The sequence below is a fragment of the Macaca nemestrina genome, chromosome 5 (genome assembly GCF_043159975.1).
Source record: "Macaca nemestrina isolate mMacNem1 chromosome 5, mMacNem.hap1, whole genome shotgun sequence".
Classification (NCBI taxonomy): Eukaryota; Metazoa; Chordata; class Mammalia; order Primates; family Cercopithecidae; genus Macaca; species Macaca nemestrina.
Window position 1 is genome coordinate 121492 of NC_092129.1, and position 24325 is coordinate 145816.

At 50.9% G+C, this 24325-nt stretch overlaps 1 protein-coding gene across 7 annotated transcripts in view; it reads left to right on the plus strand.

The window, feature by feature from the left end:
* The window catches only part of LOC139363251 (disco-interacting protein 2 homolog C-like), a 157148-nt gene that overhangs the window by 20933 nt on the left and 111890 nt on the right, over positions 1-24325 (plus strand). Inside the window, exon 1 of one of the 7 annotated variants that reach the window (XR_011623192.1) lies at positions 18310-18683. The exons of 2 other annotated variants lie outside the window; for them this stretch is intronic. Coding sequence is in view for 1 of the 5 variants with exons in the window: in XM_071096144.1 (XP_070952245.1) it covers positions 18647-18683 (37 nt within the window). In the remaining 4 variants the exon portion in view is untranslated. Of the gene's footprint in view, positions 1-18309; positions 18890-24325 lie in introns of those variants that run through there. 4 more of the 7 variants (XR_011623197.1, XR_011623191.1, XM_071096144.1 and 1 more) reach the window with 4 other exon arrangements.

The following is a 24325-nucleotide window of genomic DNA, read 5'->3' on the forward strand; positions in this document are numbered from 1 at the left end:
TGTGCCAGATGCCATGTAATGAAGTCGTGGGGTTAACATTGTTGATTATTATGTAACATCACGTTAAGTGGAACATATTCACACGTGTCCACAGCGTGTGCGTGTGCCCAGTCCGATGAGCAGGTTGGGTTGGGGTCGCTGCTGGTTCATGCAGCCCCTCTGGGTGGTGCTTTCTCTGTGACTTCCCAACACCTTTGCTGCTGCCTCTGTTGGAGTTCAGCCTTGACCAGCCTTGCTGCCACCAGGTTCTCGGGGCCTGTGCACCCTCTTCCCCGCGCGCACCCTCTACCCCGCGTGCACCTTCTTCCTGGGGCACACCCTCGTCTCCGCGAGCACCCTCGTCCTCCGTCCTGCCCACCCGGGGTCTGCTGTGTGTTTCTACTCAGCCCATGCCTGCCTCTTGCTGTGAGCTCAGTTTATTGAGGTGCGGTGAGAAACCAACAGAGGGGAGCAGTGTCCCAGCTTGTCAGGGCAGGAGGGAGCCTTGGGCATCTCTTCCCCAACTCTGGCGACCCACCCTTCGCGATATAGTGCTGGGGAGAGAGGTGAGTTCTAAAGGTAAGACGGCCGTGATTTCCTGAGTCTTAATTACCTAACACTGGGTCATCTGCCATGTCGCCTCATCGAACGGCACCTCTAGAGACAAAGCAAAGCCTCTGGTGGCCGTGGGCGGGGTGGCCATGCCTGTCTGTGGGTTCTGTAGAACCTACCCAAAGCCCCTCCAGCCGTGGGGATGTTCAGGCACTTGCCGCCTGTAGGAAGTGTGCGTTAGCCACGTGGTAGGTGCGGACGCCTGGAGGGATAGGCACAGGCCCACAGGCGTGGTGAGTGTGGGAGATTTAGCCACGTGGGGACGTGTGGCGGGATAGGCACAGGACCACAGGCGTGGCGGGTGTGAGAGAAAGTGCACAGAGTGCCCAGCAGATGGCGTGTGGTCAGCGGAAGCCGTGAACACAGGCCGGGCTCGGGAGACACATTTGGAAATACACTTTAAGCAACATCAATGGATAATGCTGCGATTTGGTTTCCTCCCGTGGTCCAAAACATGTTCTAGAGATGCCGCTGCTTTGTGTGTACCTGAGACAAGGGTCTAAATGTATTAGGGCCTTGATGTAATCTGTAAGACAGGTACAAAATGCCTATTTCAACGAGGCACTGAACAAGAAAGCGTGCTCTATTCAGTGCAATGAGAATGCTTCATTGTCATAAGCAAAGTAAAATGCCTCCAAGGCGAGCTTGCCATGTGTTTAATGACCTTGGACACGAGCCTCCTCAACCTGCCAGAAAGTGCTTCCAGCGTGGCTTCATGCAGTGGTTTCATGCAGTGGCTTCAGTGGAGAATGTGCATATGTGGCTGATACTGAGAGCTGCGCAGCACCCTCCCGACCTGACGCATCCCCACGTGTGGGCCATGAGCCGGGCATCCTGACCTGACAGGTCCGCATGTGTGGACCATGAGCCGGGCAGCACCCTCTTGACCTGACGGGTCTCCTTGTGCCCATTGTGGGACCTCCGTCAGTCAAACAAGTGACACATGTCAAACTGAATGCAGGGAAGAGGGTCCAGGATTGCACGCAGGCTGCATGTCTCATCCTTCTGAGGCCTTCTGGGAAGCCAGGAGGGCAGTGGGGTCTTTTGCGTGTTTCCTCCTGGTGGCTATGAATTTGTACCAATGGCTTTTTGCAAAAGGGCCCGGAGGCGGAATCAGACCCTGTCTTAGAAAGGATGACGTCTTCACGGGCACCTCTTTCCGCCACTCTAGTGCTCCTGTGATTTTTCAATATGTGCACCCTGCAGACTTCAGCCTGTTGGTGTCTTGGGGGAATAGATACCAGGATTGTTCCAATGTGTGCAAACCTGAAACAGGAATTTCTCTGCATTAAGTTGGTCACCAAAATGGGAGGTAAGGGGAGAGGGGAAGGAACTTCTTGGCCTCATCAGCCCTTTTCTTGAAACTCACAGTCAAACTTTGTCAAATTCTAGATGATGGTGCTTTAGTCGATGCATTTATGTATGTTATGTCTTGTTTTCTGAGTATGGTGCTTCGAGAATTTAAATATTAAGGTGAAATTGCCATGCACGGTTGAATTGGCACCATAATCTGACTCTCTGTAAAGCCTTTTGGTTTTCTGTTAGAGTGACTTACCATTTTTTGAGTTAACTGAAACAAACTCTGCTGTCAGCACGAAGGAACCACTGTATAGTTAGGACATCCAATTAAATAGAATTCTCCTAAATAGAGCGTGCTCTTTTCATAAATTTTAAAAATTCATCTATTCGTCAAACACATATTGAGTACTTATCACCCTGGTTGCTAGTCACTGTTCATATACATTTTTAAGGAATTACTTCCACCTAGCTCTGAAATAACATTGTATTTAGAATTTAGCCCAGAGGTGATTAAGCATGAACTTTTCTCAGCAGTCTTGTTTTCATTTTTACTTGATAACATGTTCTCAGACTCGGTGCCCAGCTGACGTTACTGTGCATTGCCCCAGGCACACACCTGGCCGGCGCTGTGTCTCTGGGGCTTTAGAGCAGGAAGGAAGGGCTGCCAGGTGTCTGGCCCTTCCATGTTTCCCTGGGGGAAGGATTAGGCCTTGGGCAGGAGTCTTGGCTTGTCTTACTGGATTAGCTGGTGTCATTCAGTCAGCTCTGCCTTGGTGTTAAGCTCTGGACTGACTCTGACCTCTGAATGGCAGAGGAGAGGATGGCGTTTTAGAATCAGTCATGCAGACCGGGGCACCCAGCAGGTCTCGGATAAAAAGTGGTGGCAATTGATCACTTCCCTTTTTGGGAGAACTGTGTGGATTGACTCAGACCTCTTTCTTTTGATTTTATCTTGAGACTTTGCAGAAGCAAAAATGCCTTTAAAAAAAATTAAATGATGGGCTTTTGTAATGTTTGTGTCTCCCCAAGATTCACAAGTTGGAATCCTCACCCGCGAGGAGATAGTGCTAGGAGGGGGAGCTTTGGGCGGTGAGGAGGTCGTGAGGGTCTCATAAATGGGATTTGTGCCCTCAAAAAAGGGACTACAGAGAGCTCCCTCGCTCCTTCCATGGTGTGCGGACCCAGTGAGAAGCGCCGTCTATGAACCAGGAAGCCCTCACCAGGCAAACCTGTCAGGCCTTGACTATGGACTTCCCAGCCTGAGACTGAGACTGAGAGCTGTGAGAAATGAACTTGTGTCATTTGCCAGCCCCTGCCCAGCCTGTGGTGTGTTGTTAGAGCAGCCTGGGTGAACGAAGGCAGGTCGTGAATTTTCTGTCATGCTTTCTGGCTTCAGATACTTGCTAGGGAGATGTCACCATCTTACCCAGGTGGAAGTGTCTGGAATCAGACGTTCCGTTATGATTTGACCTTGTTCTTGCCCCACGCCTGTGCCATTCACACCTCCAGGTGTCTCGGCTGCCCGCGGCCCCTCCAGACGTTTCTGATTCGGGGTGTGGTGCTGGTCGCGGCCGTGCCGTCAGTGACCAGGAGTAGGAGCTCGCGCCCCTCGTGAAGCAGCAGCCTCACCCGGAAGCTGCCGAGAAGCATTTGACAGAAGGTGATCGCGCCTCGAGACTGAAACTTCCTGTTTACAGGGAATAGAGGTGCATAGTAGGGAATTTTAATGATGGCCCTAGAAACAGATGCCTCTGGGGTAGGGGATATTCTGCAGGACAATGCAATGATCTTCTCGAAAAGTGAAGATCACAGATAAAAGGGGTGCGAGGCTGTCCCTGACTAAGACGGGGAAGGAGAGTCACTCAGCACAGTGTGTGCCCCGGATAGAAAAGACGTTTTCGGAACGATTGTGCTACCTGAACATAACCTGGACAACGATGCTCTGAAATCATTCTTGTCTGCCGATGATGGTACTGCGGCTGCAGAGGGGCCTTTATTCCTAGGGAACGTGTGCCTGAGGACTCGGTGAGGCAGCAGGAGCCTCTCACCTTCAAGTGGCTCCAGAGAAGAAACAAATCTGTCTCTCTGTCTGATCTACAGAGAGAGTGAGAAAGCAAATCTAACGAAATGTTAGCAGTTGTTGGAGCTCCACGTGGAGAAAACTTGACCACTCGTTGTACTGTTCTTCCACTTTTTAAATATGTTTGAACATTTTCATAATGAAAATGTGGGAAAGTAAAAATAAATCTGGAAATTAGAACGGAAGTGAGCCCAGCCAAGTGCTCTTGGGTTCAGCCGGGAAGAGCCAACGGTCCGTTGGTGTTCTCTCGACTCGTCGTGGGGATTTCCTCCTCCTGGGTTCACCACCTAGTTTTCCTTGTGATAGTTATTTTATACATAGCTATGAGCATAGGTGATACTGAAAACACACGTTTAGTGTGGTTTGTCATTAAGAATTTGGAGAACTGGCTAAATAAACCACTTGTACAGAGTTGAGATGAGCACTACCTGCCTCAGCGTCTGTGGCAACAGCTTCATTTGGGTGCAGAGCTTGGCAGAGGTTTGAGTGACTCTGTCTCGATGGTCCTCTGTCAGAGGACAAGGTTAAGCATCACCACCGAGGGCCCTGTGGAGCCTCTGGGCTGGAAGTAACCTCCCCCGGGCTGGTGAGGCAGCCTCTGAGGGCCTTTCCTGACAAAGCCCTTCACTGAGCTGCAGTTTGGCCATCTCTGCCCTCACCTCCCCGACTGCAGGGCCTCGAGGTCTCACCACCTCCAGCCTGAGCACCCAGAGCCCAGGGGCAATTTCCCACCTTCCCTGGGGGCTCAGGATTCTGGCTCCCGGGGCAGTGCCCGCAGCTGGGCCCCTCCTCCTGGGCTGGGGGTAAGGCTGGTCACGGCCTCCTGCTATGTCCCACTGACCACTTCACCGCAGCTGCAGCCCTCACTGGGTGGCCCCTCCTGCTTCTGTTGGATGAGGAGATGCAGGCCTTCACCGAGGCTTCCTGGCCTCGCCCCTGCTGGCCCCAAGGCTGTGCCGCTTCCCCCTTCCCAGCCCCTGGTCTCTGTACAGTGTCTGTCCAGGATGTCTGTCCATCTGTCCTTGACATTCTGTCCAGAAGCAGCCACTGTCATCTTAGTTTGTGAGGGGCGAGCAGAGCCCAGGTGCGGTCGATGTGGAGATGCTCATGCACTTCAGTGTGCAGGGAAGTGAGTTCCTTCATATCTACAGCCTCTGCACAGCCAGCTGGGAGCTCACCCCATTCACAGGTGGATGTGCCTTGTTTTTTGGCCCAATCACCTGCATTAACTCAGAAGAGTCACAGTTCCCTGCTTTTCTGTCTTTCGTGACCGTCCACCTCCCTCCTCTGCCTGGGGCTGAATGGTGGGGTCTGTCGTGGGTTCGTGGGACCCTCTGTTCTTGTGCGGCCACCAGGAACTGTTATCCGGGCTGATTCCACAGGAGGAGTTTGGGGTGAGCTCCTGAGCGAGAGTTGGGAAGACTGACGTCTGTGTAAACCTTGCTTGTTCATGGTTATTCCTCTCAGTCTTCTTAAATTGTGAAAAATTGGGGACCATTTTGAAATATGGATTTAGGTATGGATTGGTGAGGAGAGAACGTTGATCTAATTGGGTTTACGTTGTGTGTGATAATTTTACACTATCCTTGGGAAAAACTGAAGATGTTGACAGGGTCATGAGAATCGTTTCTTTCTTTCTTTCTTTCTTTTCTTTTCTTTTTTTTTTTTTTTTTTTGAGATGGAGTCTCACTCTTGTTGCCCAGGCTGGAGTGCAATGGTGCAATCTCGGCTCACTGCAAACTCTGCCTCCTGGGTTCAAACAATTCTCCTGCCTCAGTCCCCCAGTAGCTGAGATTATGGCGCTCACCACCACGTCCAGCTAATTTTTTGTATTTTTGGCAGAGATGGGGTTTTGCTCTTAAGGGCATTGTTCATTAAGTATTAATTGGTGGCCTGCCGTTGAACTAATGTTAGTGTAGTGCTGACATCATCAGCCATGGCAGAAACTTACTTGGCATCCCTGGAAAAGAGGGCAGGGAAGCATAGTGCCCTGACACCACCTCATTCTCCAGTGCTACTTCCAACTCTGAGCTGATGGTCATTATGAGTGGATCTGTCCTGGACAATTAGTTTAGTGCAGCTGCCTTGGACAGTCAGGTTAAAAGTAACAAACCGCCACAAAACTCAGCTAATAAAATGTGAGGAGAGACATGGGGCACCAGGAAGGGGTGAGGCCTGTCTCCCTGTGTGCCATCTGTGTGGAGCCTCAGTACCTAGGGGACAGCGTTTACACAGAGCCCCAGGTTTTTATGAGCATTTCCCTGAATAAAATGTCACTGGTGAGCTGCGGACTGGGAGGCTTCTTCTGATGATTAGGTTTCGTAATGTGGGATCATCAGTAGGCAAGGTGGGCCTGAGGGCCATAGGATCTGGAGACTGTCCAGGGCTGCTTTCTGGGGATGACAGGCTTGTCCCTTCAGCAGTCAAGACACCAAAGAGAGTCTTTCTGAGAATAAAAGAGAGAAGCTTTTAAGGAAAAAAGCAGTTTCTCTCTCTGTTTGGGAGTTGAGTGCATTTTCCTACATTTACTCGGAGATGTTCCTTGGTTCCCACCATGTGCCATCGCCCCGCTATGGGGTAGGGTCACCCCACCTCGTACCTAACCCAGGAAAACTCCTTTGTAGTTATTTCAGAGGCTGTGTGCATTTCTCTTGCCTCAACGGGTAGAGTGAGTTTTTCTTCCTACTGTTTTTAGTCAGTTTTCTTAATCTAGCCTGTTACTGGGATAAGTTCCAGAGACGAGCAGTTTTAAAAACAATCTTTGTACGTTGCGTAGAGAGCAGTCCACCTGTAACCAGTTTGTTCCTGGAGGTACCGCAGCGGCCTTGGTTACGCGAGGGCCCCGTGGCTCAGGATGGGCCGAGGAAGGAGTGCGTGAGCAGTGGGCACTGGCCGGAGGCAGGGGAGGCGTGGCCACCTGTGGCTCGAACTCCCCCCATCCACTCTACCGCACCGCTGGGACGTGAACATTCTCGCCCTGGACGTTTTGTCTGAATGTTCAGTGCCCAGGCTCTTGGGTACACAGGCGGCCCCGGGTTTTATTTCAAAAGGGTGTCACGAACAGTGAAGTAACCCACGTGCCTAAGCTTTGATTGACATGAAGGAATGTAGAGGCTGCTGAAATCCTGGTCATTTTAGAACAAAGTATTTTATTAACAGTTTTCTAAAAGAAAGAAATCATTAAAAAATTGATCCCTGTTGAGGTAGAAGGATCTCGTCCTCATGCTCCTCGGTTCCTTCCAGAATCAGCTTCCAGTTCAGCTGCAGAACAGGTTCTGGTGGTGGCTGGAGCAGCCCAGGCACGTGCCGTCCGGTCTAAGTTCACACTGGTGTCCGTGTGGTCTCCAGTTATGGTGCGGGCCGTGGGGTCTGAGTTCACACCATTGCCCATGTGGTCTCCAGTTACGGTGCTGGCCATGGAGTCTGAGTTCACACTGGTGCCTGCGTGGTCTTCAGTTAGAGTGCTGGCCATTTGTGCCTTTCTGGGAAGTTAGAAGGAGGATCATTTCATCACGTCTCTGTCCTCCCACACCTGATCTATGCTGGGCCACCGTGAATTCTTCCTTTTAACTGTTTCTCTCATCACGGGCAACACTGGTGTTCTGTGGTCAATGTTTGCCATTTCTGAAAACGGATTCTGTGTTTCTTTATATAATCACCTGGTCTCTTTTACGAATTTCGCTTTTCTTTAAGAAAATCATCGTGCTTTTATCTCTTCAATGTCAACTCTGTTCCCTGACACAGGCTCTTACCAGCTCGAAAATTAAAAGTAATCTTTGATTATACTTAATACTTTCTAAAGTTTTCAAAAGTTTATCAGCATGTGGGTTACTGAACATTGACTGTTTATTTAATGGAAAATTAGATTCTAAGTAGAGTATTAGAGTGAAAATGATCTTTTGATTTTATTAAAATATTCAGGTAAAAATATTACAATGCCTTCGCCAAACTTCATGCCTGTGTAGCGTGAAAACATTAAGCTGCTCTCTGCTCCCGGGAATGCATGAGTAGAGTATGTGTTTGAAAGCGTCATTCCAGTCTTAAGTTTTAGGTATTCTTAAAGGGGTTGGCTGGAGAAGTGACATTTAGCATTGAGTGAACGTTTGACAAAGATTTGTCTCGATATAAAAATAGTTAAAAACAATCTTTAGTGTTTCCTGTCAGGGTTCACCCATTAAAGAATGGTCTTGTAAAAAACTCATCGAGAGTGTCGGCGCCCAGAGGTGCTACCTTGCCCACAGTTGTGTCATCTGCTGTCACCAGGCGACACGCCCAGCGTTTAGCTGCACGTCAGATGTGGCCACGGGGCCACAGGACATCCCTGCGGACGGATGTTCTTATGCAGATTAATGAGGATGGAGACCGCTGCAGAACTGTAAGCCCCCCAGGGGCTGACGGAAGCCTGGGAATACCCGAGACACCAGAGTCGCTGCTGCCCTGGGTGGAAGGAAACCTGCCCTGGAAGATGGGAAATGCAATAAGGAGAAAGTACCAAGGTACATGATGCTGTGAAAACGGAGATGTTTTAATTAAATTAACAATTAAAATCATTTTAATTATGTGAATTATTTGAATTCATGTTAGTTCTTTTTAGGAAATTAATACTTAAAGCAAGTTTGTTTTCTGAATTGTTTGATTTAATTGAGTCAGCACAAGGGTTAGCATTGATATCTGACCCTCTTCCAGGGTTGGGGCAGAGGAGACAGGCCTCCCACCCGCTTTCCCCTGGAGCTCAGCCAGAATTTCCCATTGAGGAGCCCTCAGCTCCCTGAGAGCCAGGAGCTCTTGCGGAGAAGCCGCTGTCGGCATGCCACCCGCTTTGATGGCCCTGCTCTGCCATCCCTGCGCTCCAAGGGCCGGACCCTGCCGCTGCCTGTGCCAGACGGGTCTCAGGGAGGTGCCAGCCAGGGGTTATGCATGGCGGGGCCTGGGCATCGCTGTCCAGATTCCGTGGCTGCCGGTTTCATTCTCTCGCTGTTTGTCCCCCTAGCAAGACTCATGAGGTTCCTTGAGGACAAGACCCCCTCCTGCCACCTGGTCTGTTTCCTGAACGTTCTCTGCACGAGTACAGCCCCGGGATGCAGCCCTCGGGAATCAGGGTGTCGGCCATAGTAGGGCGGGTCGCTCTGCTGGGCACCATGATGGATGTTAACCGCTGTGCTTCACTTTGGGGACGTGTTTAAGTACAAAAGTAATTTTAAAATTTCACCGTTATTTCAAGACAGCTAAGAGCCTGTTAGCACAGAATCCCTGGTCTGAATGAAATCAAACGGTTCTTATTAATTATTCATGATGCCACGAATATGTAGCCTTATTTTTTATAATTGCCAGTCTGTATAATTAACCTTTCATTTGGTTAAAGTACTTAACACTAAGTAGAGCTGTAATTTCAACTGTTTATAAAGCATATGGAAGAATGTTTAAATGTTTAATTAGAACCACTTTTTTAAGTTTCATAGAGAATTTTTTTTCTTGTCAACAAGGGTCTTTAATTATTTAAACCAAAAGAGAAAAACAGACCAGAAAAGAAAAACAACTAGTAAAGCTCGGAACTGCGAAGGTGGCATCATTCCGTTAGTCTCGGATTTTGCTTCCTGGGTTTGTGACGTGGTCAGAGTCCTTGTCTTTGATTTCCTAACACAAGTTGTTAAAGTTGGAAGTGAGTGTGAAATTGAGTTAGTCTAGCTTTATTCTTTCACGGATGAGAAGTGAATTATCTTCAGCAAGGTGGGTGCAGGCGTGGTCCCCGGGGGTCACTGTGGTGAACAGGCCGCCCTTGTGGGGAGCCAAGTTCGTCATCACTGGGGCAGAGCCCAGGACACTTCCCCAGCTGGCCAGCCTCTTCCTAGAACCTCACACATTGCAAAGGATGGAGTCCAGATCTATACCGTGAAGAAACGAGGGTGGTTACAGAAAGCACCACGATCTCAGCTGAGTGGCTCTGAGCACCCCAACGTTGGGGCACCTCAGCATCCTGTGTGGCTCAGGCTGTGCCCAGCAGGGAGGCCGGCCCGATCGAGCTGCGGTCTCCACCCTGAGAGTGAGGGCTCCTTCCCCCAGCGCGAGTTAAAGCATCATGTGTCCACCTGTGCAGTGGCTGGTCCCAGTGGCCCTGGAGGGCTGAAACCCTGGGTCCCGCCACTGGTCCGGGGCATCCGTTTCCCCTTCCTGCAGTTCCTGTGTCTGTGTGTCCAGGGGGCTCCGATCCCTGTCTTAGGACCATGGCTGAGGGGTCAAGTTCACCCGCTTTGGAGCTGGCCCGGATCTTGGTTCTGTGGATCCTCGCTGTGTGGCTCTGGAGCAGTTCTGTCCTCAGGAGATGGATCCTCACAGCCGCCTCTTGGGGCCATGAGGAGAATTAATAGGACGACCCCCGGGTAGCTGCTCAAAGCCCTGTGCGGGGCCAGCCCTGTGTCTCCACCAGTTCCTTTGCTCTGTGCTCCCCCCCACTGTCACATCGCCAGCCTTTATTTCCTTTTCCTTGGACCCAGACAGCGAATGCTCCGCTGGTCTTGGCAGCCCCTTCTCTAGTCTCTCCTCAAATCACTTCCTGACGGACAGCCATGACTAGCCATCGGCGTGACCAAAACCCCACAAAATAGAACCCAACTTTCCTATTAAGCTGTACAGAGCTGTCCCAGCCCCACTTCCCACAGGCTGGCCTCATTCACCATGGGATCCGTGGTTCTCACCTGGGGCTGGGGGTGCCCCTGGCATCTGGTGGGGAGTGTCAGGGATGTCCCTCCAGGCCCAGTACAGTCCCCCAGCCAGTGGCCGGCAGACAGCAGCACCCAACCTGATGTCCCTGTGGCTTCTGGTTCCCCGAGGCTGGCTGTGCTTTGCTGCCTCTACATGCTCTCAGACGTGTGCCCTCTCTCCACCTTCACTGGTTAGCAGTGTTCCATCCATTAGAGCTCAAAGCACTGCCTCCCGGCAATGCAGCCCCTTCTCCTGGCCTACCGTCTGCCTGTGCCCCACGGTCTGTACCGTGTCCTCACGGACCGATCAGAGCGAGGCTCCCAGGGATGGAAAGGTTCCTGCTTGTGTCTGCTTGTGTCTCTGTCCCGCCTTCTCTGGACCCGGCACCGTGGCCTTTGCCGACAGAGGTCTTGGGTTGATTGTCAGCGAAGCAGACAATCTATATGGCTCTAAATGGCTGTGAACATGCTTGATTGGGTTATTTTAAAAATAGTTGTATATGTAAACATTTGAGTGTGACACAGGTGGATTTTTGGGCTAATGGTCTTGTTCTTCAGGGAGTAACCACAGGCCCATGCACAAGGACCATTTCCAGCTGATTTATGGAACGCTGTTCTACCTGGTTAATTTTCAACGTTATCTCAGCCTGAGAGGTAGGTCAGCATGTGACGAAGTTCACTGGTTTGAATCCTAATCTGCTCCTTAGGAGCTGCACCTTCCATGCCTTCGTTTCTTCCTTGGTTAGGTAGGGAAGGTATGAGCTACCTCAGAGTTGTGAGTGAGGCCTGCATCGAGTGACCGCATTAAAGTGACAAGGACTGCACCCGGAGTGTTGATATTTAAAGACCTTTAAACATCGCGATGCTGCATTTTCGTACCCAGGTAAAACAGCAAAGTTCTTTCAGATGCAGACACAGACCCTCGGTGAGGTGGGGGGCTGATGGCAGGAGGTGGACCACCGACCCTGTAACGAGGGCGTGGTCTGTTCGAGGCTGAACGAAGTGCACATCATTGCATGTACCACGGAGGTCCCTCTCGTGAAGTCCTGGAAGGGTCCATGTGGCTAAGCCATGTGGTCTGTCCATGACGTCTGGCAGGAGCAGAGCTTTCAGGTGCAGCCTTGCTCTTGTGCGCACAGCCCTCAACGGTCTCAAAAGTCTGAGGCTTAAAGCAGGCTTGGGGTTTCCTTACACCTCCTGGACATCTAATTTGCCTGGCAAACATGTTTTTCTTGGGTGTAAAGGTGAAGGAGTGGGTGATTCTGGTGAAAGTGTACTAATTACTGCACTTCTGGGTCAGTGGCGCTTGGTTGAAGACACTATCTGCCCTGGATGGACATCTCTGGGATGGTGAGAACCGGTGGCTGGATGTCGCGGGGTTGCCAAGAAGATGCCAATTTTTTCCTTTTTCCTGAGTAACAACACCCTACTTTGTTTAGGGAAGCAGCACACCCAGCTGAAAATCCAATTCTCTTGTACGGCGGAGCGGCTGGTGACACAGGTCCAGATGCTGGGATGCTGATGGGGGGTCCTGGAGTGGGAGGTGTCAGGAGGCTTTCCTGACCCACAGCAGCCCTGGGCCCTTGTCCGGCCTTCTTGCCCGGGGCAGGACACCTGGAGGGAAAGCAGCTTCGGGGGCCCGAGGGCCAGAAGGCAGAGTCCTGGCGTGTGAGGCAGGCCTGGGCCAGGCTCCTCGGAGGATGTCACAGACCTGCTGCCCATGCAGGGACCACCCACCTCTGAGCTCCACGCAGATTTTCCTCCATAGCCGAGTGAAATCCTGGTACAGCGAGTGAGGCAGTCAGAGGCACCTTTTGTGGAAGGAGGACAAAGCTGGAGAGAAAGAGGTTTTCCTAAAGGCACAAGGCGCTGATTCTGCGTTAGGGATAATTCCTAGGAGTGTGGTTGCTGGTGGGTGGAAAACTGTAGCCAGAGAATAAGTGGGAATGGCACTTGCTGGTATTTAACTGATTCGTTCACGAATGGTCCGAACCGTTCCAGTGAAAAGAATATTTCGGACACAGAAGTTTTCATCCTGCCTGACAATGAGCATGACCGTGGGCTGTTCCATCCTTCCTGGGCGACAGTGAGAGGGTCTCAGGCCCTTCCGGCCCTGTGCTGGCATTTCCCCAGGGTGTGTGCCCCATCCTGAATAGGCTGGAATGCCTCTGGGTGCAGCTGAGCCTCTTGAAAAGGGAAGAGACATGTGATGTGCTCTGGCTGAACAGGAAAACGAGGGAGGATAGGGAGAGGGGCCTGGAGGTGAGGAGGATGGTGAGCAACACTGGGGACAGAGGAAGTAGGGTAACACCAGGGACAGGGGGACGGAGGGTAACGCCGGGGACAGGGGATGGAGGGTAACACCACTTCTCCAGGTGCCTTTGGGGGATGCTGCCGCCTCTCGCACCCCAGAGTGAAGTCAACAGGATTCTGTCCCGAGGAGCCCCAGAGCCTGGCAGCTGGGATTGTCTCAGTATGAACCACTGTTCACTAGCTCTGCACCCTGGGACAGGCTCCCTGGTGTTTCCACCCTGGTTTCCCATCTGGACAGTGGGACCCTGAGTGTCCCCGTCCCAGCTGCGCCCAGAGCCCTGGACTCCAGCGTGTCGTCGGCACTCATTAGCGTTTCTTTTGTTGTGGTCCGTGGACGAAGTGGCTCTCTCTTTGTGTGTTCACAGCCCTCCTGCTCACTTTACCTTCTGGGAACACTTTTTACATAGCTTCGTATGTGGGGAGGACTCGAGTGATTAATGGAATGTTTCATCAGGTGCAGTTCTTCTGTTTCTCAGTTTTGACACAACATTTGGTGAAATTTCCAGGGACTCCTGTGGTCAGCCTCACGGTTTCAGTCTGTCGCTTTCTAATGCAGTATTCTTTGGGAGTCTTTTCAATTAAGCGCCATCATTTAAAAATAAGTTTTATAATATGCAGTTTCAGGTTAATTCTTTACCTTTGTGTCTCAGGCAGTAGCTACCTACCTGTGAGTAGTCACAAAGGTTCATGCAGTTTTCTCTAGCTGTCCCTAGCTCGTAGCTCAGCAGGTCCCTTCAGATGAGTCAGCCAGCTGTGTACCTGCATGTTCAGGATACTTGTCAGGGGCCTTCCTCAGAGCAAGACCGACGCTCACCTCATCCTTGGGACTTTGGAGCCCGCCCTGGAGAGACTCCAGCCACGTCCAAAGGGGCCGTCCGGGTCCCACAGGCTGGTGGGAGTGACTTCTGAGCCACTCCAGACCACACTTTGTGTTCCTACACCCCACAAAGCCACTTAAAGTGCCATGTTCTGGTGCTGTGTGCCTCACCAGTGTGCCACACAAGCCTGCACGGGGATCTGAGCGGGCGCTGCCTTCCTCAGGCTATGCTGGAGTTTTGGGGCAACTGGAGCACTCCTGGCTGTGATTCTCGCCACTCTCTGGGCTTCCCTAGAGGGTCTCACCTGCAGCGTGAGGACCACATCGGCAGCCACTGAGGAGTCGTCAGGTGCAGCGTTGGTCCCACTCAGTCCTTCTTGACTTTGGTGAGAGAGTAGACAGCAAAACTTCAGCTGGGAGCCCCAGGCCTTCTCTGCTTGGGGCCCTGGGACTGACATAGCACAGATCCTGCCATCCACGTGCTGGGGGCCCCGCCGTGCGGCTCCCTCCTCTGGTCAGGGGCTGCACCCTTGGGCTGTGCAGCTCCTGGTTCTCACACTCAGGGGCCCAGGGAGGGTGGTGGATGAAGAGAGAAGGAGAAGGGTGGCAGTTTGAGCCCAATTGTGTTGGCTTCATCTTCCGCCTCTTGTCCCTAAGTACATTGGCAAACTTTTCCAGGTGAAAACTCAGAAGGGATTTTTAATGACTGGAATCTGTGAATTCCATGGAAGCCACGTCTGTCCACCTCTTTCACCCACCTCATTTCTCCCCGTTGGGGCTGATTTTGGCAGCGTTCATAGGGGCAGGGACGGAAGGGGTGGGGGCCAGCCGTCGGCCCTGTGTCCCTCCCTTCCTCCCCTCAGCGCCACAGCATTTCGGTGTCATCCCCTTCCGTGCACGCGTCCTCATGAAAACCAAGTGCGGCTGGAGGGAGATGCCTGCGCCCACTCCCGTGACCTTCCCGGCCAGCCTGGCTGCAGCGGCCCCTCGGCAGGCATCTTTCTGGTGCTGCCTCCGTGCCCCTCCCATCACCTGATGCTCGTGTTCCTGAATCTTCACGCCTGTGCTCTGTGCAGCCACCTCACGGGCTCCCTGGGAAGGAAGACAGTGTCTCACGCCGGTCAGAATGCTCTTCTCTGTCCACTGAATAGTCCAACACAGAATCATTCCTCTGTGATTATTTGTGCTTTGTTATGTAGAACTGGAATAAAGAAAAAGTGAATTTAGACATTACAGCCATCAGGTTGAAGCTTAGTAATTGCATTAGGGAATTAAATGGAAACATTTGAGCTTCTCGAGTTCTAATTCCACATCTTCGTATCCCCATCACCCCATACCCAGTGTCTAACACAGCTCTTGGTCTAGGAGTTTCTTGATAAATGCTTACTGAATTGAACTGGACTGAGCTTAACATTCCCACCCAGAGTTAGAAGCCAGTCCCTGAATAAATTGCATTTAGAATATGAGTTTGACGTTACTGTGGTAAGGGGTATCCTACACGTCATAATTCCTAGTCAATATCGGGTATTTAGTCAAATAGACTCAAGTATAGAGAAGCATAGGCCCATCTGGCAAAAGGGCAAGGCACGCTGCTTTAGGTCCAGGTCCCCAATATCAACTATGAAAATAAAACGTCAACTCCAATGACAGCCCTGTCCTCAGCTGGTCACTGTTTATGCTAACAATTATAAACAGCTTGAACTTGCTGTCCTGAGAGGCAACACACCCTCCATTCTCTCTGCAGTGTAGCTGCCTTGGTGGATGGAACATGCCCCTCCTCCCTCCCTCTCCCTATCCCTCCCTCCCCCCCTCCTCTCTCCCTCCCTCTCCCCTCCTCTCTCCCTCCTTCCCCCCTCCTTCTTCCTATCTTCTCTCACCTTTCTCCCCCCACCTTCTCTCCTGGACAAGGGGCAGAAGAAAGGAGACCTCCGGAATCTTCTGCTTCATCCAAGCAGCTTGGGGGCAGCATCAACAGCTGCAATTTGGCTGCCCCAGCAGGTGCCTCAGGGCAGCCTTTCTAATGGGAATCCTGGAATCATGTCTTTCCTTAATGTGTCCTAAAGGCTGGAGGACATGAAGTGAAACAATGCTCCATGCTCAGTCCTGTGATTTTGTGTAATTATTGGACTTACTTTGAAATTAAACTAAATGATACCCAAGGTAGAGCATGAAAAAAAAGAAAAAACAGGCTATGGTGTTTGAAAAACAAACAAAACCGTTTGGTTTGTTGGTTTGTTCTTAGACCTTCACAGGCTCCTAGGTCACACGTTTCAGTTTCTTAGCAAGTGGCATTCTCTGCAGAAGCTGTGTCAGTCTGTTTGATGATGTCAGCCACAGCAGAAAGAAGCACTCCGTAGGCCCCGTGCTCAGCACCTTGGCGTGAGCTCCTGCCATCTTCTGTTCATGCTCATCACAGCTCTGTGCAGTGGGCATCCTCCTGATCCCTGTGGGAGGATGGAGGATGGAGGCGGAAGGGTGAGTGATGGCAGGATCACATGAGGGGTCTCTCCCGAGGTAGGGAGGGGAACTGGCCCAGGACCTTAGTGCCCATCGCATCCTTCTTCCTCCTCCTCTGCCTCTCTGTGACTGTTTGACTCAGGCTGCAGGGACAGACATGAGTATGTGCAGAGCCTGTGTGCATCCCTGGGAATGTGTACTCATATTGGCAGGGAGGGATGTGAGTGTGTACAGAGCGTGTGTGCACACCTTGGCGGTGTATGCCGGCGTTGGCAGGGACAGATGTGAGCGCGTATGGAATGTGTGTGCACACCTTGGGGATGTGTGCTGGCATTGGCAGGGACAGATGTGTACAGAGCGTGTGTGCACACCTCGGGGTGTATGCTGTTGTTGGCATGGACAGACGTGAGCGTGTACAGACCGTGTGTGCACACCTGGGGGTGTGTGCTGGTGTTGATAGGGACAGATGTGTACAGAGCGTGTGTGCACACCTGGGGGTGTGTGCTTATGATGTTTTGTAACCGGCAAATACGTGGCCTGTTGCATCGGGCGGCCCTGCGCCCATGCTGAGCCCGTCAGTGGCCCTCGGGTTGGGGTCTCCATCTGCCCAGACAGCACTCGAGTGGCTTGAGGTTTCAGATTCTTCCTCTACGGATACTTGGGCCTCCTCAGGACCAAACATCAGAACCAGCCAACTGCAAACTACAAGAACGTTCAAATGCATCTTCAGTAGGAAAAACAAAAGCAATTGGAAAAATTTTCCAACGTGACCCCGTGGTTAAGCCGTTAGATACTCCAGCCACCAGATTGAGTCACTTTAAAATTCACACCAATTAAAATGGTTGTGAGAGTTGCAGAGCTTTACCGCTAAACCTTGAAATAATTGAAGCATTCTGCTCCACTTGCTTACAAACTAGAGTTGGGGATACCTTTCAGTCCAAAGTAGCAACCTTCTAAATCCAGCTTAGATGCGAGGCTCCCACTGACACAGGAAGAGACAGTGGCCCTTGATTATTCTCCTGTGTTCAGATACTGTGTCATTTCTTTTTTCTTTTTTTTTTTTTTTTGTATCCTGATCATCACTTCTGCTTTTCCAATTCAAACTAAAGGGAGTTTAGTTCTGTTTTGGAGAAGCTGTGGTTAGTGGTTTCTTTTCATGGTTTGCTTAATCTCTTAAGTCTGGTGCTTACATTACCCAAATAGACTTTTCTTTAGTACGACAGTGCCATAACCCAGGGCTTCTCCCTCCATATCTTCTCCCCAGGAGGCTCCCTAGGAATGGGTGCTGGAGATCCAGCCCCTCTCCATGTGCCGTTTTCTTTGAGTCCAAGGTAGCTTTGGCTCAGAGAAGAAAAGAGGCCTCCGGGTTAGGTGCCTCTGACTGCTTGCTTGTGAAATGTTTAATGATAAGGCGACTTCCAAACTAATTTACACATTGATAGTTGTAGCTTGAAGTATCACCGCAGTCATAAGAACAAGAAACACTCCCATAAAGTAGATAAGCAGAAAAAAGCCATAGAAGTTTAATAAAGCGCAAATAAAATGGTGTTGTAAGAATGTCCAGTGGGAAATGCTCTCAGTCCAGCCAGATCCAGCTGTGGCGTCAGTCCAGCTGTGGCGTCCTCCTGTAAAAACATTCAGCCACGTGTGGCCCTGATCGCAATCACTACTCTGAATTGTGATCCAGAATGTTGTTGGGGGCCGATGCCGGGACTGTTCCAGCAGTTGAGTCTGATTGGGCGTCACGGTGGTGATGTGCTTAGCGCGGCCAGCTGGGCTGAGTGGTGGCCACCCGTGCACTCGCCACGTGCAGCCGTTATTCTGGTGATGGGGTTGCATGCGGCGCGGCTTGTCCACCTGGGCTATTAAAGTACTGGGAACCCAACCGCGGGCGGGTGCCTCCCGACATGGGAGCTGTCTTTTTTATCCAGGGCCCTGTGGCGCTGCAGACCCCTGCCGCCAGTCTGAGCTCACAAGGAGGTACCAGAGGGCTCTGCTGGGGCATGGAGGTCCCTGAGCAGGTGGTCACTTATTGCTTGTGGAGTGGTCCATGGCCTGTGAGTTTATTCTCGGGGTTTGTGTGGGCGAGGTTAACCAGTTCACAGCTGGGCACTTACCCCTTACACAGGTGACACTAGTTAAAGTGGAATCTATATTAGCTCACACGGGAGTGTGTGAGGAGCTGGGAGGGTGGGGAGGCTTGGCCCTAGCACTAGATCCCGGTCTCCTGACGTTTCTGCGTCTTCCAGTTGAGGGGCCGTCAGAGCCGCTGTGGGTCCTGAAGACAGGGGGTGCCATATGGACCAGGGGATGCAGAAGCCTCTAGAGGCTGCGGGAGGCAAGGAGACGGTCGCTTCCCCAGAGCCAGCCCTGCCGCCACTTCGACGTTAGATGGTGGGACCTGTTTTGGACTCCAGCTTCCAGAAATGTGAGAAAATAAGTCAGTGTTTAGGGCGCTAAATTTGGGGTGATTTAGTGGAGAAATAGAAAACTAGCCCACAAAGGTGCACGCATTGAAATGTGCTCTGTCCAGGTGTTCACAGTGGTGTGAGGGGGATGGCATCGGGGTTCTGGGAACTCTGCAGTTTTACTGAAGGAAGGGGGCTCGCCACGCCTTTCCTCATATAACTGAAGGTATGTATGCCTGCCACACTGCCCAGGAGACAGGGACTAGAATTCTGACTTTATTTCTTATGGGAACCAAGCCACAGTCAGAACACGGTGAGGGCCGAGACGAGCTTCCTACAGCCTGAACTGGGAAGAGGAATCGCAAGTAGTTTGTGTTTTTCTACACAGACCTGTCCTTTTCAGGTTTTGTTAAGTTTTGGAAAAAGGGAGAAGCCAGGCACACCTCGGCGAGGGACAGTGTTTCTGGAGGTGGTGCGGCTTCAGCCTGAACGTGGCCGTGTGGTTGGGAGGCTCAGAAACTGCCCTCCAAGGGCACTCATCTATTCCTTATTGCAGTAATACCTTGTTTACAGAAATCCACAGAAATTACAGTGCGGGAGGCTTCTGGTCTGGATGGGTTTGGACCGAGGTCACGGGGTGTTGTCCCAAGTGCTAATCCTGATCTGGCAGAGGCTCTGTTCCCAAACAATTATTCCACAGTTTCAGAGCCTATATCTGAGTGATAGTCTTTTAACTTTGTTGCATAAAAGGAAACAAAGTATGTCTTGAGGGTCCAAAAATCCATGTGGTAATCATGGCTGTAAACTCATACCTGGGGCTTTGGGATGGAGTGAAAACCACCGTCACCTGGCGTGGACGCTGCGTGGTATTTTTAGCGTGGCGGCCTGCTCGTGCCTTGAACTCTATCTGCAGTGTGAGCAACAGCTGTGCATTTGAGAAATGTGGACAGGTCAGCTTGCTCCTCCAGGGGCCTGCAGGCATCCGGGTGAGGGGCCTGGGATGAGGCCACATCAGTGGGAAGGAGCTTGGTTGTGTCAGCAGATCTGTCTGTCTCTACAGGCCCGCAAGCCAGCCAGAACCCAGTTTTCCTTTGGTCATCTAATGCCAGAAAAAACCTGTTTCTTAGAGATTCTCATAATTTATATTAATGAACCATTTGACCGTACCTAAAATGTTATAAATGCATGAGGCTTTACAACTTGGCAGATGTGTAACTCACATGTCGTTGTATCAAACTGTTGAAGATATTTGTTTCACTTGAAGGTTTTTAACATTTTATGTGCAAAGCAAATGCCAGTAGCATTTTGAAGGAGTATTTTGGAATTTTAAACACAGTGGGATAGTGCTGGGTCTCTGGGATACTGGTGAGGTGGACGTGACCTCAAGCTCTTGTAGCTTGCAAGCAGGATTGTTAAATTGTCACAAGTGCAGTGCTGGAAAGTCAAAGTGGATTTCTGTAAATGAGGTATTAGTGCAATAAGGAACAGATGAGTGCCCGTGGAGGGCGGTTTCTGAGCCTCCCAGACACCCCAGGAGGAAGCGGGGGACGGGGGCAGTTACCCACCAGAACCTGGACGGTGAAGCTGGGTTTGCTGGTGGCCCTGCTTGGCAGGTCATTACGTGCAATAAGAAACAGGTGAGTGCCCTTGAGAGCGGTTTCTCGGCCCCCTTCAGAACCGCAAGTGGAAGACGCTCCAAGGTGGGGGGTGGGGGTTTGGTTAATCCACAGGAGCCTGGATGGTGGAGCTGGGTTTGCTGGTGGTCCTGTGTGGCATGTCATTACATGCACTAAGGAACAGGTGACTGCCCTTGAGGGCGGTTTCTCGGCCTGCTTCGGAACTGCAAGTGGAAGACGCCCCAAAGTGAGGGGGGGCTGGTGGTCGGTTATCTAGTGGGGCCGGATTTGCTGGTGGCCGCTGCGTGGCAGGTCACTGCGTGGAGCGATGGGAGGGGAGTGGAGTGGGAATAGAGGATGCACCCTCCACAGCTACTGCTGGGAGTTGGCTGTGGTAGCAGAAGGGGCATAGAGGGATTCCCATCAGGGGCAACAAGACTGGAGTCCCACGTGTGGTGGATGCCGAGGTGTGGCTATATGTAATCTCAGTCTGCACAGCCGTCCTGGTGAGTGGGTTCAGTTACCTTCCCATCTCACATTTGAGAAATCTCGGGGGCTCACATCACAGCTAGGTGGGTTGGAAGTAATGTCTCAGGCAGGACGTTGGCCCCAGAGCCCAGATCTTACCCGCCCCCGCTCTTTTCAGTCCACCAAGCTTGTAGAGAGGGTTGTGTGGTGGTGGGTGGCGGCTGAGAAACCAACACAGTAGAAGGCGGGGAGGAACTAAACCAGGCAGGAGACACAGGCAGTGCTTGGGAGGTCTGCACGGGGTGTGGGTGTGGGAGACACCTCTGGGCCAGTGAACCCCGTTCTGTGCTCCTGGCTTGCCCAACCTTGGCCCTCAGCCACATGCTGCGTGCTTTAGGTGAAATCTCAGTCGCTCGTGTGGTGCGGGCATCTTTTCTCCCTGGCTTTGCCTTTCTTTAAATCACGGAGTCTCAGTGGGGATGACGGGGCGGATGATTGTCCGTGGAATTTGCCCTCCACCTCCCCATCCTTGTCCTGTCCTGTCTGGCCTGTTACCTGAATCTGTGTCTCTTCAGAGCCTGCAAATGAGTGGAGGCCACGACAGCCTCTCGCTGACCGACCTCTCAAACTTTTATTCATCAGAATAGTGTTAAATGCCGATTCCTAGGCACCCCCCTTGGACTCTACGCCTGCCTAGCATGGGTACTTTGGGGGAAGGTACAGAGGATTGCTGGGCTGTTCCAGGGGGGAATTTGCATTGTTGAATGTCTATTGTGTTCCTTCCAGCACTCTACTTTCCACGCACACGTGGCATTAAACCTGGAAGACCTCTGGGTGCTGTGCTGGTGAGGAAGCCCCGGCTGGACGAGGGGCTGCTGGGGCTCGGACTTGATTCCTGGGCTGGGGGCTGCGAGCTTATTCTCTTCAGTGGGTCTGCTGATGGGATGCCCTGAGAAGTCCTGCTGTGCACTCAGGGGAAGGTGCAGAGACAGGCTCAGAAAAGACAGACCATGGATTTAAAAATTCCTACTGGAAAATCTTTTATGTGCAAAGTAATTTGCATCTAACTGAAGACAATCATTGCTTGAATAATTGGTTTGTTTACAAAGTTGGTCCTATGAACAGATTAAAGTTTTCATTCATGCCTTATCTATAATGTGAATAGGAGCTATTACCGCAACTTAAATTAGCTTTAAATTTCGTATCAGATTGCAGTCCAGATTACAAACGGCTGCTTGATAATCTAATTGATAAAACGGAGGAATTTAGTGCTTGGAACCCAGAGTGAAGGGAACAGAATTGCTTTGGTTTCTCAAAAGGGTGTTGACTGAGTGGTGACCTGGGGTGAAGAGAAGTGGCTAGAGTCATTACACTCGAGGAGATGATCTGCCCCCGCCTTTCTCAGCTGTCTTCTGGACAAAACAAAGGATGATAAATGGAAAAAATTCAGCACTGAGTTCGTCTATGCCCTGAGCTTCTCATACAGTCATTAATGGGCTGTATCTGTGAAGCCTCCATACAGGCACAAAGGAATTAGGCTAGAGTAAGGCGGCCGGCGACCTCTGGCGTCTGGACCGCGTGTCACTTCCTAAAGCCCTTTTGGGTGAAATGACAGTGGCAATGTCGTTGTTCGGAGGAGTGTAATCTCACGTATGAGATGCAGATTTTAAATGATGCAGATTTTAAACACCAAAGTCAGGAAGCTTGGTGGGAGTGGCTGTCTTCCAAGTGGTTTTCTGTGCTGCCATGGATGAGGCGTGGATGTGTCATCTGTTGGTGAGATCCACTGGTGAAGGGGCTAAGCAAACCATGGAGGTCGGGGGGGGTGAAGCTGCATCTCTTCTGGCATCCCAAGTAAATACCTGGGATCCCATCTCCAGCCTTTCAAAGGACACAGACGAATATAAAATGCAGATGGGAGAGTTCATAATTTGGGCATCTCTGTTCTTTTGAAATCAAAGTGCAAAGAAAAAGTTTTGCCTTGAGGTCTTAACCCATACTTGTTTTTCTCCTGAGGTTTTAAGATTTTCTTAACTGCTTTTCTCTCCCCCAATCCTTGAGGAAGTTCTATCTTCATATCTTCTTAAAAGGTATGGTTAAAAGATATGGTTAAATTCAACACTGAAATATAAAAACATGCTTTCATATTTTTCTTGAAACTGATGTATCTGACATTGGTGAAGAACTAACTGGGAGTATTGGTTTATTTTTATTTTTTTGAGACAGTCTTGCTGTGTTGCCCAGGCTGGAATGCAGTGGCACGATCTTGGCTCACTGCAGCCTCACCTCTTGGTTCACGCCATTCTCCTGCCTCAGCCTCCTGAGTAGCTGGGATTATAAGTGCCTGCCACCATGGCTGGTTCATTTTTGTATTAGTAGAGACGGGGTTTCAACATGTTGGCCAGGCTGGTCTTGAACTCCTGACCTCAGGTGATTCGCTCACCTTGGCCTCCCAAAGTGCTGGGATTACAGGCAAGAGCCACCACACTCGGCCTGGGATATTCTTGATTATAATTGTAACATATCCCTTTAATAAAAACAAAACAGAACAACAACAACAACAAAACAGCTGTCTGAAAAGTCTCGAAATTAAAGAGCTCACTTGGACAGGGATTTGGACACCAGTTGAATGGCCCAGCACACCATAGTTACATGGGCCACTCGGCCTGTTAGGTCCTTAGGGTATTTGAAGTCATATGGATATTTGCATTTCTGCCTCTGGATATCGTGTTAGTATTCGGCTAGTGTTTGAGGGCCAGGCTCAGATCCGGGAAAACAAGAGCCCCCGCCCTCACGGCACTTCTCTTCCATGTGTGTGTGTTAGGAAAATAGAAAGCATAAGATATTTTTTTCAATGAGCTGGGAAGATGGAAAAACAAGCTTAAGATGTTTACTTGTTCAGAAGAAGGGAAGTGCAAGGAACACTCAGCTTTGTTGCTGCTGAAGGAGGCCCCTGGTGGAGGCTGTTTCAGAGGTGGGGTTTCTCTGAGAAAGGTGGTAAGAGGCCAATAGGATGCCCCATCTGGTTTGCCAGAGATGGGGAAAGTTAGTATCCCCAAAACAGCTTCAGCATTCTGGCAAAGCTTTGGAAAACCAGCTACGGTGTAGGACCTTGTTGGCCGCTGGGTAGAAGGAAAACATTGCTGGTCCTGAGGACTGTACTGTTGTTCCACTGCTATAAAGAACTATCTGAGGCTGGGTAATAAGGAAAAAAAATGTTTAATCGGCATACAGTTCTGTGGGTTGTACAGGCTTCTACATCTGGGGAAACTTACAATCAGAGTGGAAGGTGAAGGGGAGGCCGGCATGTCTTCACATGGCTGGAAGGGGAGAGAGAGTGAATGGGAAGGTGCCATGCACCTCCAAACAACCAGATCTCAGGAGAACTATCATGAGGACAGCGCTTGGGGGATTGTGCTAAACCATTAGAAACCACCCCCATGAGTCAATCACCTCCCACCAGGGCTCACCTCCAACATAGGGTTAGAGTTCAGCATGAGATTTGGGTGGGGACACACAGCCACACAATGTCAGGCTTCCCATTCTTCTCCTGCACGTGCTTCGCAAATGGTTCTGTC